The 17,369-nt window shown below is 41.8% G+C and overlaps 1 protein-coding gene across 1 annotated transcript in view; it reads left to right on the top strand.

Annotated features, from left to right (window-relative positions):
- Window positions 1–17,369, top strand: part of ITGAE (integrin subunit alpha E) — a 72,432-nt gene that overhangs the window by 14,255 nt on the left and 40,808 nt on the right. The window contains exon 2 of the mRNA XM_058705228.1: window positions 9,863–9,983. Within this exon, the coding sequence (XP_058561211.1) occupies window positions 9,863–9,983 (121 nt within the window). The remainder of the gene's footprint in view (window positions 1–9,862; window positions 9,984–17,369) is intronic.

The raw sequence follows: 17,369 nt of genomic DNA, 5'->3' as shown, positions 1-17,369 counted from the left end.
CTGCTGATGGGCCACAAGCAAATCATTCAACTTCTCTGAGCCTCAGCACCCAGTGTGGTGCCTGGAAGGAATCAGGTGCTCCGGGAGGGTAGCTGTGATTGGTCTCCTCCCCTTTCCCACCCCTCAGGGTTCTTGCTCCACGATCCCTCAGTTGAAAACAGCAAAAGTGGGGACAGGGGTGGGGTGGGGAACAGGAATCTCTGACCTACTCTGACAGTTCCAGGACACCTCTTCTGGGCCCGGCCCTGTGCTGAACTGGGCTTTGTGGTTAGGGGGCTGTCATGGATGACTCAGATTAGGTCACATTTTGGGGGAAGACAGACTTAATCACAGATCACTCTGACCTAGACAGGAGTTAGTCAGAGCCAGACAGAGACACTGCGGGATGTGGTGGGGGCTCAGGGACCAGTGAGTTACTCTGGCGCCCCAAAATTAGTTTTATCTTAATGCATTGTATACTTTTCTGAGTTGCCACAAATCATTCTGGGCAAGGCCGAGGTATAAAGGGAACGAAATAAAGTACAGATGGCTGCTTTGTGCGGGTTCAGGGAGAGGGCCTGGGAATTGAGAAATGAGAGCTCGAACACTGCCCTCTCACATTGTGCCACCTACTTGAGCCTCTGGAAGGTGACTTTTGAACAAAATTTGAAGCATGTACAAAAGCAGAGGAAATAACGGTCACAAACTCAATATACCATCGCCCAGATAGACCGTCACACTGGCTGCATTATTTCACTCTCCCTTTTGGTTTCCTTGAAAGCTGTGCTGCTCAAACTTGGTGTTGTGACCAGCAGTCTGGCATCACTGAGGATCTCATTAGACGAGGCTCTCAGTCCCACTCCTGATCCACTGAATCAGAATCTGTATTTTAATAAGAAACTTGGGTGATTCACTAGCACTTTAATGTTTCCGAAACATTATTTTAAGGCAAACCCAAAAAACCATTGTGTCGTTTCACCCCTAAGTACTTCAGTGCAGGTTTCTGAGCTGTGTGGTTATTTTCTCACATAGCCACAATGTTTTTTTAATCACCTAACAAAGTTAAAAATAATTTTGAGGTATTATCTAATGCCCAGTCCACATTCAAATCTTCCTGTCTCCGTTTATCTTTTTATTAACAATAAGTTTGTTCAAGTCAAGATCCAAACGAGGTCCACATTACATTTGGTTTTTGTGCCTCTCTTAGTCTAGAGTGGCCCCCTTGCCAATTTTTTGGTTTGTGTGTCTTTTTGAAGTCTTTCCTTTACTGCAGATCTTGGTCACTTTTCTTAGAGAACAGCTTCATTCAGGGTTTGTGTGTTTCCTCCTTTTGGTGCAGTTTGTCTTCTATCCCCTGAATTTCCCAAAACCTGGATGTTGGTGGCAGTGACTTCATTAAATTCAGGTTTAACTGTTTTGGCAAGCACACTCTAAAACTTTCGGGAGGTTGTGACATACTTCCTGGATTTATCTCACTCCGCCCTTTTTGTTTCTTTTGCCAAAGTATTTTATTTTATTTATTTATTATTTATTTATTTATTTATTTATTTAAATTTTTTTTCAACGTTTTTTATTTATTTTTGGGACAGAGAGAGACAGAGCATGAACGGGGGAGGGGCAGAGAGAGAGGGAGACACAGAATCGGAAACAGGCTCCAGGCTCCGAGCCATCAGCCCAGAGCCTGACGCGGGGCTCGAACTCACGGACTGCGAGATCGTGACCTTTGCCAAAGTATTTTAAAGACTTGCTACTCAAAATGTGGTCTGAGGACCAGCAGCGTGGGCATCACTTGGGAGCTTGTTAGGAACAGAGTCTAGGGCTCCTATAATCTTCCTATGGTGTCACACTCAGAGGGACATATGTCTGAGGACCCAGTATTCCTGGGGACATTAAGATTGACTGGTGGGCTCAGGTGGTGTCAGTCTAATTGTAAAGTTTTCTACCAAACTTTCTTCTAGTAGTTTCACCCATTGATGGTCATGGCCTGAATTAATTATTGTATAATGGCTTGCCAAGTTGTGTTTTTATGATTCTATTATTCTTCCCACATCAACTAGAACTATTTGGTGATCCTGAAATTCAAGTTATATAGGGAAGACAAGAAAACTACTTAATATTTTCCTTTTAGTAAACAATTTGCAGAGTAAAGGGATGGTTGCCCTCATTACTTCCAATGCTAACCAATGCAGTTTTAAAATTTTTGTTTTTTTTTTCTCTCTCCAAAATATTATTATTAACGTATAGAATGTTTATATATTCAGTGTGTTTCAGAAACTTGCGATTATTTTTTTATGTAAACTTTTTTGAATTACACAATAAAATGGACAAATTCAGATTAGTGAATTTTCAAATTAAACAAAATCCATGCCACTAACACCCATTTCAAGAAACAGAGTATGACTAACAGCCCAGAAATACCCTTTATCACTCCCTCCGGTCATTCATTACCTTACCCCCAAGGGTAACACTCTCCTAACTTTCAATAGCATAGATTAAGTTTGCCTGTTTTCAACTTTGTATAACTGGAATTATACGATACGATCTGGTTTGTTCCTAGTCTTTCACCCAACACTGTGTTTTTTGAAATGCAGCCACCTTGTTGTAGGTTATTTTCACTGCTGTAGAGTATTCCGTTGGTGACTATTCAGTTTATGCTCAACTTGAGTTGATGCTCCCAAATGGTTTCCTAAAGGGGTTGTACTGACTTACATTCTTACCAGCAGAGTTCTAGTTGCTCCCAATCAGTGTCAACACTTGGTATTGGGTTTTGTTTTGTTTTGTTTTGTTTTCATTTAACCATTCTGGTAGTTGTGTGGTGGTATTGTATGGTGGTTCTAATTTGCCTTTCTCTGAAGTCTAATGAGTGCCTTTTCATTTGATTCCTAGCCATTGGATAATCTCTTGTGAAACGCCTTTCTGTTGGCTTACATGCATTTTCCTTATTGATCTATAGGAATCTTATACATGTTCTGATAATCTTTTGTCAGATATTTGTGTTGCAAATATCTCTTCTCACTCTGTCTTGCCTCTTTATTCCCTTAATGGTGTCTTTTGATAAACAGAAGTTCTTAAGTTTAATGAAGATCTGTCTATCAGTTATTTCCTTTACATTAGTGTGTTTTGTGTCCTGTTGAAAAAAATATCTGTCTACCCCAGGGTCCTTCATTTTCCCTTAAAAACTTTATTGTTTCATTTTTCACATTTAGATATACACATTTCAGCCCATCAAGAACTTTTGTGTGTGTGTGATCGTGTGAGAATAGTCAAGATGAATTTTTTTCAATATTGATATCCCAGTGACCCAGCGCCTTTTATTTAAAAGATCATTCTTTCCTCTCTGTTCTTCACTGTCACTTTTGTCATAAAACAGGTGATCATATGTGTTTGTACTCTCTGTTCCACTGGTCTATCTGCCTGTCTGGTGCTAGTATAATTCTGTCTTGACTATAACTTTGTAATGTCTTGATGAATAATAGTGTAATGTTATCAAGTCCTACAAGTTTGTTATTCTCCCTTAAGAGTGCCAGACTATTCTTGCCTTGTGCAATTTCATATAAATTTTTAATTGGCTTGTTAACACCCCCCCCCCCAATAATTTGCTGAGATTTTGATTAGGATTCTATTGAAGCTATAGATCAATAGAGTGGTAACTGACAACAATTATTGAGTCTTAACTTCATGAACATGATCTATTCCTCCATGTATCTAGATCTTTAATATCTCCTAATCTTTTATAGTTTTCAGCATGGAGGTTTTACATATCTTTAAGTAGACTTATTTTTAAGCATTTGATATTTCTATCTTTTGTTAATGACATCTTTAAAAATTGTTCACTCTTTTTTTTTTTAATTTTTTTTTTTAACGTTTATTTATTTTTGAGACAGAGAGAGACAGAGCATGAATGGGGGAGGGTCAGAGAGAGGGAGACACAGAATCTGAAACAGGCTCCAGGCTGTCAGCACAGAGCCCAACGTGGGGCTCGAACTCACGGACCACGAGATCGTGACCTGAGCCGAAGTCGGACGCTTAGCCGACTGAGCCACCCAGGCGCCCCAAAAATTGTTCACTCTTTATTTGATCATTGATAGTGTATAGAAGTACAGTGGTTCTTCATATATTGCCTCTGTATCCAGTAACCTTGCTAAAAAGGCTCTTGTTAATTCTCAGTGTTTGTAGATCTGTTGGATTTCTCAGTGTACTTAATAGTTTCACCTGCCAATAATGACAGTTTTATTTTTTCCTTTTTAATCTCTATGCTCCATTTTTTTCCCCCTTTCTCACTGCTCTAAGTCCTCCAGTAAAATGTTGAGTAAAAGTGGTGAGAGTAGTCATCCCTGTCTCAATCCTGATTTTAGGGAAAGATTTTAATAACACACCAATAAGAATGATGTTTGCTGAGGGTTTTTTGTAGATATTCTTGATCAGATTATATAAATTCCTTCTATTCTGATTTACTATGATTTTTTTAAATCACAGAGCAGTATTGGATTTTATCAAATGCCTTTTTCTTGCTTCTATCATAATGATCATATGATTTTTTTCCTGTTAATGTGAAAAAGAAATAAATTATTATCAAATGTCAAACCACCCTTGCATTCCTGAAAAAACTCCACTTGGTTGTGATGTATTATGATTTTTATATGTCACCGGATTTGATTTGCTAATATTTTGTTTAGGATTCCTACATCTGTGTTCAAGAGAGATCATCAATTGTCCTTCCTTGTACGGCTCCTGTCAGACTTTTTCTGATTTTTGTTTGTTTGTTTTTTAAGTCTTTGCGCTTGTCAGGTTTCAATATCAATGTTAGGGCACCTGGGCGGCTCAGTTGGTTAAGCATCCAACTCTTGATTTTGGCTCAGGTCATGATCTCACAGTTTGTGGGATCGAGCCCCGTGTCAGGCTCTGCACTGAGAGTGCAGAGTCTGCTTGGGATTCTCTCTCTGTCCTCACTCAAAATAAATAAATAGATAAACGTTTAAAACATATATCAATGTTATTCTGGTCCTGTAAGATGATTGGAAAGTATTCCCTCAATTCTTTTCTTTGGAATAGTTTGTGTAAGTTTGGTATTTCTTCTCTAAATGTTTGGAAGAGTTCACAGTAAAGCTATCTGGGTTGGAATTCTTCCTAAGATTTTTAATAATGGGATTTACTTTTTTTGATACAAGCTTATTCAGCTTGCATTTCTTTCATCGGTTGTGGTAAATCTTTATCTCAAGGAATTTGTCTATTTCAACAAAATTGTGAAGTATAGTGGCATAAAGCTGTGTATACTATCCTCATTATGTCTTAATGTCTTAGGATCTATTCTGATGGCTTCTTTTTCATTCATGTTGGTAACTTGTGTGTTCTCTCTTTTTTTCTTGACAATGTTGCTAAGAGTTTATCAGTTTCATTAAGCTTTTTTAAAAGTAAACTTTTGCTTTGTTGATTTCTCTACTCTAAGTTAGTTTTCTGTTTCATTCATACATACTCATATCTTTATTCCTGTACTTTCTTTGGGTTTGATTTACTATTCTTTTACCTTTTTGTGATGGAAGCTTAGATCATTGATTTTAGCTTTTTGTCTTTTTTAACATTGGCACTTAAGGCTGCACATTTCCTCTGAGCACTGCCTTAACTGTTTCCCACAAGTTTTGATTTGTCATATCTTAATTATCACTAAAAAATATCCATGGCGATTTCATTTTTGACTTATGCAGACGTGCATTGCTTGATTTCTGAGAAGTTCAAGTTATTATAGTTTTCTTTTTGTTATTGGCTTCTAGTTTAATTCCAGTGTAGTCAGAGAACCTATTCTGAATTACTTCAATGCATTGAAATTTATTGAGGCTTGCTTTTTGACCTTTCATATATATTTGATTTGGGTAAATGTTTCATGTGCATTTGAAAAAATCTTTCTTTTACCATTGTTAGGTACAGTGTTCTGTTAGTCAGTTGTGATATTCAGATCTTCTATATCATTATTGATACTTTAATGTGCTTTTGTAGCTTGATGAAAGATTTGTTAAAGCATTAAAGTCTCCCATTTTGGTTGTGGGTTTTTGTATTTTTAATTCAGTCAATTTTTTTAAATTTTTTTTTAATTTTTTTTTAACGTTTTTTATTTATTTTTGAGACAGAGAGAGGCAGAGCATGAACGGGGGAGGGGCAGAGAGAGAGGGAGGCACAGAATCGGAAGCAGGCTCCAGGCTCTGAGCCATCAGCCCAGAGGCCGATGCGGGGCTCGAACTCACGGACCGCGAGATCGTGACCTGAGCTGAAGTCGGCCGCTTAACCGACTGAGCCACCCAGGCGCCTCATTCAGTCAATTTTTAAAATGTATTTTGAAGTGATGTTAATGGAGACATATAGATTTTAAATTTATATCTTCTTGGTGAATGAAGAACAGCATATTTATGTGTATATATTTCTTTCTCTTCCTTACTTAAAAGTCCGTTAACGTATCCTTTGCCTAATGATTTTTATTTGTTTTTAACGTCTGTGCTGCTAAGTGAAAAGTCATTAATTGGAAAAACTATTTCCATCAATTTCATTGGAAAAACTGTGGTTCATTCCATCTAGCTCAATATACCCAAACAGTTTTTACTGATGGAAAAATTTATTAGCTGGCCGATAAAACAAGTTTATACCAAAAAAATTAATTTGAATATAAAATATAATTTACATATACAACTTACTGTAGTAAAAGTTTACTGTCCTCATTAAGAGAGGAAATGAAGACTTAATGATGAGTAGTGGAGGATAATTGTGAGGGAGTCATTATTGAGAAGGTACATTTCTCATTCACCATTTCTTCACTGTTTCTTCAGTCTTTTGGGTACTCGTGGTTATCTTGCATTCAAACTACTTTTAAAAATAAAGTTATAGCACATTGGGGCACCTGGGTGGCTCAGTCGGTTAAGCGTCCAGCTTCGGCTTAGGTCATGATCTTGTGGTTCATGAGTTCAAGCCCAACATCGGGGTCTGTGCTGACAGCTCTGAGCCTGGAACCTGCTTCGGATTCTGTGTCTCCCTCTCTCTCTGACCCTTCCCTACTCATGCTCTGTCTCTCTCTCTGTCTCTGTCTCTCTCTGTCAAAAAGAAATAAACATTAAAAAAATGTTTAAATATAGTTATAGCACAGAAAACATACATTGAGGGAAAAATAAATGCTAAACCTGAAAGCACTTCAAAATACATGGCATAGTTTGTACATTTTAACAGACTGCAGCATCACAGAAGCTACACCCCTTCAGCCGTCTCAGTTGGCTTGTACATGCTAAACAAGACATTTTGAATTTATCCAAACAAGATGAGCAGTTCACATTTGTTTCCTATGAATTGTGGGGCTAAAAACTGCTTTACTAAGTAAATTAGTGAGTATGTTTTTGCATGAATGTGTGATGTCAGCACATCATTCTTACGGCATGTTTATGTGGTATATTTAGGAATGAAAAAGTCATTATACCATCATTAAAAAAGAGTGTTTTCCAAAAAGCTTTTTTTCCCCCAAAACGTTGTTCATTGAACAGTAATTGAACAGATAAGTTCTGTACACTCAACTTCACCTTGCCCTTTTTCTCTGTAAATATACATTAGAGTTTTTACGGTGGAGTGTCATAGTCAGGACATACTTTTAAAATCTCTCTGGCAGTTGATATGGGGAGGTTGTATCCAGAGGGACAAGACTTGGAAAAGAAAGGTCAGGAAACTAATGAACATATCCAAGCGGGAGACAATGTGGTCAGTAGGGCAGAACTGAGTCCCAGCTGAGGCCCAAATGCATATGGGAATTCTGAGAATGATAAAGGTGATACTGCAGATCTGTGGGGATAAGACGAGCCATTCAAGGAAAAATGTTGAGACAATTTCAATTGTGGGGAGAAAGGGTAAAAGCTGGATCCCTCTTTCACTCTGTACACAAAAATAGAGTGCAGATCAATCAAAGGTTCAAGTGTAAGAAGTGAAACAAAACCCCCCAAAATACAGACAAAAACATGAGTGAACTTAAAGAAAATAATCTCTGAATGGGGAAGCATGACATAAAACTGAAGAGTCATAAAGGAAAAATAACTTGACTACGTATAAATTCTAGATGTGGGAAAAGATACCTACATCAAATAGCTAAGTGTGAAGTATTATCTTGAACACATTGGTAATTTTTTCTTTTTTTTTCTTTTTTTCTTTTTTAATTTTTTTTTCAACGTTTTTAATTTATTTTTGGGACAGAGAGAGACAGAGCATGAACGGGGGAGGGGCAGAGAGAGAGGGAGACACAGAATCGGAAACAGGCTCCAGGCTCCGAGCCATCAGCCCAGAGCCTGACGCGGGGCTCGAACTCACGGACCGCGAGATCGTGACCTGGCTGAAGTCGGACGCTCAGCCGACTGCGCCACCTAGGCGCCCCTGGTAATTTTTTCTGATTCAAAACGCTCTTGCAAATTAATAAGAAAGCAATATTTCCTACAAATGGATAATGTATATGAATAGGCAGTAAACAACTTAAAATAAGAGACTCGGCCTCATTCAGAATTAAAAAAGATATTTTGGAACAAAATGATAAGAAACTCTTTCAAAACAAGGATGGTCTGCACACACCTCAAGCAGTGCTGTGAGGAAACAGGCCTTCTCCTCTTCTGTTGTTGTGGTATGGATTGGCACAACCTCTGAGGTTGGGGGCAATCTGTGAATATCAGTTTTTCCCCAAAACTTTTTAGTGAAAAATTTCAAGTATACAGAAAAGTTGAAATAATTGTACGGTGGAAAACTATATGCCACACTTAGATTTTCCAGGTGTCAACATTTCGTTATATGTGCAACATCACACAGACACATATGTAAACATATATCTATCTATATATCCATCTGCATATATCCATCTATCCATCCATCAAGGCACGTTACATTTTGATGCATTCCAAAGTAAATTGCGGAGGTTGGTACACTTCATCCCTAAATGCTTCCGCATACCTATCAACCAGAGGTCAATGTTTGTTTCTCGTTCTTTTTTGAGGGAAAATTTATATTCGGTGAAAGTCACAAGTTTTAAGTTGACCATTCAGTGTGTTTTTGACAAACGCACACACCTTTGTCATCCAAATTCTTATCAAGACCTAGGGTGTTTCCATAAGCCTACAGAGTTTCTTCCTGTCCCTTCCCAGTTAAGCCACATTCCTTTACCCCCAGGAAATATTTTTTATTATAGATTAGCTTTGCTGGTTCTAGAACATCATGTAAATGGAATTAGACAGTACCCTTTTATGTAAAGCTTCTTTCAGTCAGCATAATGATTTTTGTGATTCACCCATCTTGTCGTGTGTGTCAATCGCTCATTTCTTTTTACTCCTGAGTAGTATTCCATTGTGTGACTCTAGCAGTTAGTTTATCCCTTCCCCAGTTGATGGACATTTGGGTTGTTTCCACTCGGGAACTATTACAAGTAAAGCTTCTGTAAACATTCTTGTACATGTTTGAGGACATGTTTTCTCCTGGGTCATCTGATGGGGCCTCATAGACAGAATGAATGTATATCCTAGCCCTAGGGCTCATAGTCTATTTGAACTTTGGTACAAGACACTGTCATGAGTATATGCTATGTGACAGGTACAGAAAGTGCACAGTGGGAGGTGTGAGAAGGTGGGAAGTACTTCTAGGAGAGAACCAGGGAAGGCTTGCTGGAGGAGGGGCCTTGGTGCTGACATAGTAGGAGGATCAGGAGCTCTGGGTCAGACATGCCTACACTCCTGTCCTATTCCCATAGGGAAAAGGTCCTGGGGAATCTCATTTTTCTCATCTGTAAAATGGGGATGATGACACCACCAGATGTGACAGAATGATGGGAGTCAAAGGGCCAGCCATGGCTTTAACAGGCATCTCTTAAATGTCCCTCTGTTCTCCACAGGCCTTGTTCCTCTGGTGGCCTTCAATGTGGATGTGGCCCGGACCTGGGTGACTCCTGAGGGAGGCGTACCCTATGTGCTCAACGCCCTTCTGCACCAAGACTCCAGCACCAACCAGACCTGGTGAGCAGGGCCCGGCAGATGGGAGGCATAATCGAGGGGGCCTCTGGGGAGCCTGAAAAAGCTGCCGCGGAGACCTTGGCATCCCTCCCCCAGTTTAGGGACAACCTCCCTTTGCCTACAGAGAGTGTGCAGGAGAGAGGCTGTGAGCACCAGACCAATCCTTGCCCTCTTCACTGCCGGGGGTGGGAGAATGACCTCAAAACTAGTTTAAAATAAAATTTCTTAAGGCTCTTTTATCTCTTACAGAAGTAACACATGCTCAGTATATAAACTTTGGACAGTGACAAAAATATCAAAGAAAAAATGGAAAATATGAGGCAGCAGGGAATGTGGTTCAGGGGCAGGCTGTGAATCTCAGCCATGGGTCAGTGACAACTTTTCTCTGTATTTGTAGCAAGGTGCTCAACCCATAGCCTCAGTTTCTTATCTTTACAGGGGTAGAGATTTCTCTACCTTACAGGGTTGTTGCAAAGACTATTTGCATTAATGCACATAAAGGGTTTAGCACAGTTTCTGGCCGAAATCAAGCTCACTAAACATTGCTTTATGTTTTTTAAAATCTCACCTATACCCACCCAGTAGATAAGCCACCAATTTTAAACATGACAAAATTCTACTGGTGAGGATGTGGGGACGTGTGGGACTGTAAATTGATATAACCAACCTGGAGAATAGTTTTACCATATCTGGTAATGTTGAAGATGCCTTTGACCCGGCCATTCCACTCACAGACACCAACCTTAAAGATATGAACGGGCACATGTAAAGGTATTTATCGTAGCATTTCTTGGAATAGTGAAAGACTGGAAATGTTCTTCATTAGGTAAATGGAAGAAATAAGTTATGAATCATATACAATGCAATATTAGAAGTAGGTCAAATGAATGAAATGAGCATAGTGGTTGAATCAACCCTGAAACATAAGATAAAAAAAGGCAAGTTGTGGGATTATATATACCGTGGTCATTTACTCAGCAAATATTCGTATGGAGCACCTACTATGTGCCAAGCCCTAAAGAGGCCCTGAAAGCTCACAGCAGTGAGCAAAGTAGACAAAAATTCTTTGGCTCGGGGAAGATAGACAATAAACAAGCAAGCAAAATACGTGTTGTATCGGATGGTGATAGTGGTGAGATGGTAATGTAGAAGCATGTCTTTAGTTTTTTCCCTTATTGTCACCAAAATGACCTTTAGAGCTGCTTTGTTTTGAAGCCAGGATCCAGTCAAGGTTCCCGTGTCACATACTGTTGTGTCTCTTTATTCTCTTTTAATCTAGGGCAATTTTTCCTTTCCTTTTTGGTCATAATGGTTATATGGCTTTCTCTGTGCTTGCTCTGTGACCCAGCCATGCTCATGCCCTGCCTCAGGCGAGTCCCTTCCCCCTCCCCTCTGCTTTGCTTCTAGTCATTGGTCAAGGGTTTCCTTCTTGCACAGCACACATGAACCTTGAGCCTCGCATCTAGATGGGCTTGGGGCAGAGCCAGATGAGGTGCTCAAGGTTTCTGGCAGAGCAGAGCTCCCCATCTTCCTGAGCTGAGCAGAGCAGAAGCTCTGTTTGGTGGAGCGTGGGTGGGCAGTAGCAACTCTTGAGGTAGCCTTATAGCCCTGGGACTTGGGCCATGACCCTGCCAGCCTAGCAGGCTTGGACCGCTTGCTGGACTGTAGTTTCCTCATTGTACAGCGAAGAGGCTGGTGACCATGTAAATGGTGAAGGCAGGGACATTTTGTTCGTTCATTCATTCATTCATTCATTCATTCAGCAAGTATTTATGGAGCATCTACTCAATGACAGGCCAAGTGTGAGGATAAGATAGTGAAACAGGCATAGTCCCTGCTCTCATGGAACTCCCTGGCTCCTGCAGGAGACAGACAAGGCAGGCAGTGACAAGGGGTGTGATGGCTGCTCTGGTGGAGATGTCCAGGACGCTTTGGAGACATAGAGGCAGGCGTACCCTTCAGCCACAGGGTGTGCATCAACACTGGGACCGAGGGGATGAGTAGGAATTAGTGTGAGAAGGCTGGGGAGGGGGATATCCCAACTGAGAGCAGTGTGGCCAGAAGCCTGGAAATTAGCCTGAGCAAAGTCAAGGAACAGAAAATGGCAGGTGGTTGAAGCTGAGTGTAATGAGCATTAGGTTGGGAGAAGTGGGTAGTGCCTTGTTACCTGGGCATCAAGGGTTTGAGGAGCCAGGAAGCTTTGAAGCAGGGAGGGGAGGTGAGAAGGTTGTTAGCAAGTTTTTGGCTGCAGGAAGATGAATTAAAGGTTGCTGTTTGTTGTCTTTTGTTTTGGTAAAATTTTATGGACATTTGCCACACAGAAAAATGCACCCATCATAAGCCTGTAGCCCAGTGAATGTTGGCAAAGTGAACCACCTATGTAAGTAGCACCCAGATGAAGAAGCAGAACATTACCAGCCTCACCTAAGCCCTCTGTAGCCTGGTGCTCCCTTCCAGGTACATCCCCTGCCAAGAGATAACCAGTGCTCTGACCTCCATCTCCCTGGATTAGTTTTGCCTGTTCTTGAACTTATAAACGAGGTGTGCCGTATGTGGTCTCTTATGTCAGGCTCCTCTCCCTCAATATACAGTCTGTGAATTTTGAATGTGGTATTGCCTGAGACAGTGATACTTATTCTCATTGGTAGAGTTTTCCATCATGTGAACGGTGCTGATGATGAGCATTTGGCCAGTTTCCTTGGACAAATTTTGCTGCTGTGCACTTTCTTTCAAGAGGCAGGTGTACTTCCTTTTATCAGGCAGTATACGCACTGGGCCAACATTCAGTTTTGCCAACTTGCAGTGCACGAGCGTTCTGGTTGCTCCATATGTTCGTGAAGGTCAGGAGTCAGTCCCAGTTATCTGTGACCATCTTTTGCCCATTCCCCTTCCACCAGTACCTCAGCAGGGCCCTGCCTCTTAGAAGCCAAGCTGAGAGGACATGGTGGATGAGAGGAGCTTGAAGCTCCTGGAGCAGAAGGCTCTGAGTCCACCCCGGGGTTGCAGGAAGAGCCCAGTTGGGCTCATGAAAACCTCCCTGAATACCTGCTGAAGAGAGGGCTCATGGGAGGATGTGGTGGGAGGCACTTCTTGGTTCCTGCCACAAATGGTGAAGCCTAAGACCACGGGCTTGTGCAGGGCAGGAAATGCACTGCTGGCTGCCCCAGGGCCACAGAAAGCAGCCAGAAAGCCCTGTGAGAGGGTGGCATGTCCCTCTCACTCCCTTGTCCTGTTTCTCCTTAAAATATAACAGCCAGGGCTCATCGCATCATGGGTTTGGTTGCTGTAGGGTGAGATGAGTGGAACATAAAGAAGGCCTTCCACACCTGAAAATAATATAACATTGTATGTTAATTGTACTTCAATAAAAATGCAAATAAAACCATAAAAAGCAAACTAAAAAAAAAAAAAAACCATGATAAAACTTGGAAAAAAAAAAAAAAAAGAAGGCCTTCCCCTGCGAGGTATGGGAATAGACTCTGAACGAAGACAGGTTGGAGGCGGGTCAAGGCAGGAAATGGACTGCTTCCAGCGCAGCATATAATAGGGTCCCTGAGGCTGTGAGCTGATGATAGTTTGATTATTGTTTAGTTAGTCAGTCATTCAGTCAACAAACCTGGAGATCAAGAAACTACCCACCATGGGGGGGGCGGGGCAGGGATTAAATGGGAGACAACAGAGACAGCTCATACTGGGCCCCAGGCCACAGCACTTCATGACTGTGACATGAATGGCAACCTTGCACAGCCCAGCATATGGTAGTCTCTTGGGAACTCACAGTCTAGGTGAGTATGGAAGTGGGTTCCAGTAGTCAAGGCTACCTGGAGGGCTTGGAGGGGCTCAAGTTGCTCCTTTTGGGAAGACTTCCTGAGGAGCTGGTGTTTAGAATGATTTTGGCAGGAAAAGGAGGTGGGAAGGAATTATAGGCAAAGGAAATAGCTTGGGTAACAGCATGAAGGAGGAAGGAGAGCCGAAGCTATTCCAGGCCTGGACTTAACCCACCAAAACATGATCTGGGGTGGAGACTAGTTCTGAGCCCATCTTTGTTGGAGACAGGGGCTGAGGGCTGTGGCTCAGGCTGGGGAAGGGTCTGGAGCAGAGACAGGGTTGCTGAGCAGGTGACCTATTTTGGGAGCTCAGCTGCAGAGCCCACAGAGCTCATTTACACCTGCCCTCCGCTCTTCAGCCCTGCCCCACATTAGCCCCCTTACCTGCTGCCTGGGCTGTCATTCAGTCTTCATTTAACCATATTTACCGAGCCCTAGCTCTGTGCCAGGCATTCTTCCATGCCCTGGAAATACCATGGTGAACAAGGTAGACATGATCCTTGAGGAACTTACAGTCTAGTGGGGGAGACAGATAACAAGCACACAAGCAAGGAAAGAGGATATTATCAGACATGATGACGAGTTCTGAAAAGGGTGACATGAAACAGTAGCTATGTTGTGAGGTGGGGCTGGCTGGAGAAAGCATTTATCAGGAAGTGACAGTTAAGCAGAGCCAGGGGATGAAAGTGACCCAGCCTTGGGGAGTGAAAGGCAGGGTTTCCAGGCAAAGGACACAGCAAGGCAGAGGGCTTGAGGTAGGAAAGAACTGGGGCTGTGAAGGAACAGAAACCATCTGGAGCTGGAGCTTGGAGAGGAAAGGAGACGGGAGGGGAGGTCTCAGAGCAGGGAGGGGTCAGACCGCAAGGCCCTGTGGGCTGTATCCAGGAGTATGGACTCTTTCTAAGTGCATGGGAAGCTACTGAAGCAGGGGAGTGACAGGGTGTAAACTACAAGGCTAAGTTTCAAAAACAAATGCTACCAGTCAGGAGGCTATTACCATAGACCAGGCAAGATGGTGGTGGCCAGGATGGTGATGGGGAAATGGAGAGAAGAGACGCTCCATAGATAATAGTTTGGAGGAAGGATCCCCACAGGGTTTACTGATGGACTTGATGCAGGGATGAGTGAAAAGATGAAGCAAAGATGCCCTCAGGATTCAGGCTTTAGAATGTAGTGGTTGGTTTTACCATTTATTAATAGCCTTGGGGAAGATGGAGAAACACAGGCTTGGGAGGACAAGACCCCAAGCTCAGTTTGAACATTCTAAAGTTTGAGATGCCTGTTAGACAGTTGGTTATTGTGTTCGTTTCTTGTTGCTGCTGTAACAACTACAAAATTTATGGCTTAAAACAACACAAATATATTGGCTCACGGTTCTGGAGGTCAGAAATCCAAAATGGGTCTTAAGGGGCTAAAATCAAGGTGTTAGCAAGGCTGTGTTTCTTCTGGCGGCCCAAGGGGAGAATCTGTTTCCTCACCGTTTTCAGTTTCTGGAGGCTACCTGCATTCTTTGGCTTTTGGCCTCTTCCTCCGTCTTGAAAATCAGCAGTGTCGCATCTTCAGATCTTTCTCTGACTCTGACCCTCTTGCCTCCATCTTATAAGGACCCTTGTGATTACATGGGGTCTACCTGGATAATCCAGGATTATTTCCTTCATCTCAAGATCCTTAACTTAATTAAGTCTACAACATCCCTTTACCCATAAAAAGCACATCCACAGGTTCTGGGGATTAGGACATGGACATCTGTGGTGGGGGCATTATTCTATTTCTTACAGCTATGCTGGTCTGACTTCTGGTGGAGGGATTCTAGGGCCACAGAAGTTCAGCATTTATAGGTGTATTGAAGCCATGGGATTGGAGGGGATCACTAGGGAGAATGTGCTGGCAAGGAAAACAAGGACCAAGCCCCAAGGTTCCAACAACATTTAGAAGTTAGACAGTGAAGAAGCCAACAAGAGTCTCAGAAGGAGTATTGAGAGAGTTAGGGGAAAATCAAGAAGAAAGTGTTTCAAGGAGGAGATGGTCACATGTCCAGGGCTGCTGAGAGGTTGAAGAAGATGAGGACGGAAAGGTGTCCATTGGATTTGGCAAGGTGGAGACCACTGATGACCTTGACAAGAGCTTGTGGAATCAGCTTGGGGTGGGTTGAACGAGGGTTGGGGTATAGGCTTTATTATTATTATTATTATTATTATTAATCCATGGAGGTAAGTAAATGATCTATTTTATAATTACAATAGAGTGATGGGAAGCAAGGAAGTGGAGATGGTACCTCATTCCTGCCACCCGATTCACCATAGCTACATCTTGACCTTTTTGAAAGTACAGACTAATCCCCTTTATCAAGTCCTCCATGACTCCCTTAATGCCCTCAGCACAAAGATCTTGGATGTAGTTCACTGTTACCAAGCCCAGCCTCAGGGCCACTTCCTCAGTACCCCCTACTCAAAAGCCCTGTTTTGAGGTAAACCAGTTATCCCTGGGCAGCGTGGATAGGGAGATTGCTTAGGCTAACACTGGACTCTGCTGTCTCTCTGGGCTTGGAATAAGGGGTAAAGTTTGCCATTGGAACTATTTCTGAGGGCTGCTTTAATACGGCTGAGGTGCTCACCCCTCAAACCTCCATTTCTTTCTTTTAAAAAAAAATTCAAGTTAGTTAACATACAGTGTAGTCTTGGCTTCAGGAGTGGAACCCAGTGATTCATCTTTTACATATGACACCCAGTGCTCATCCCAAAAAATGCCCTCCTTAATGCCCATCACCCATTTAACCCATACCCCCACCCACCTCCCCTCCAGCAGCCCTCAGTTCTCTGTATTTAAGAGTCTCTTATGGTGGAGTGTGTGGGTGGCTCAGTTGGTTAAGCGTCCCACTTTGGCTCATAGTTCATGGGTTTGAACCCCACATTGGGCTCTGTGCTCACAGCACAGAGCCTGGAACCTGCTTCAAGTTCTATGTCTCCCTCTCTCTCTGCCCCTCCCCTGCTCGTGCATGCATGTGCTCTCGCTCTCTCTCTCAAAAATAAAGATTAAAAAAAATTTTTTTAAGAAGAGTCTCTTATGGTCTGCCTCCCTCTCTGTTTTTTTTCTTATTTTTCCTTCCCTTCCCTTATGTTCATCTATTGAGTTTCTCAAATTCCAAATATGAGTGAAATCATATATCTGTCTTTCTCTGACTGACTTATTTCACTAGCATAATACCTTCTAGTTCCATTCACGTTGTTGCAAATGGCAAGATTTCATTTTATATTTCATTTATATTTCAAACAATATATATATATATATATTCTGTTTTATATATATATATATAAATATATGTATATATATATGTATATACACACACACACACACACACACACACACACACACACACTACGTCTTCTTACTCCAATCATCAGTCAATGGACATTTGGGCTCTTTCCACAATTTGATTATGGTTGATAGTGCTGCTATAAACATTGGGGTGCATATGCCCCTTCAAATCAGCATTTTTGTATCCTTTGGATAAATACCTAGTAGTGCAATTGCTGGGTCGTGGGGTAGCTCTATTTTTAACTTT

Source organism: Neofelis nebulosa, chromosome 16 (assembly GCF_028018385.1).
Source record: "Neofelis nebulosa isolate mNeoNeb1 chromosome 16, mNeoNeb1.pri, whole genome shotgun sequence".
NCBI classification, from domain to species: Eukaryota; Metazoa; Chordata; class Mammalia; order Carnivora; family Felidae; genus Neofelis; species Neofelis nebulosa.
This window is presented reverse-complemented; position numbering and strand designations above follow the sequence as displayed.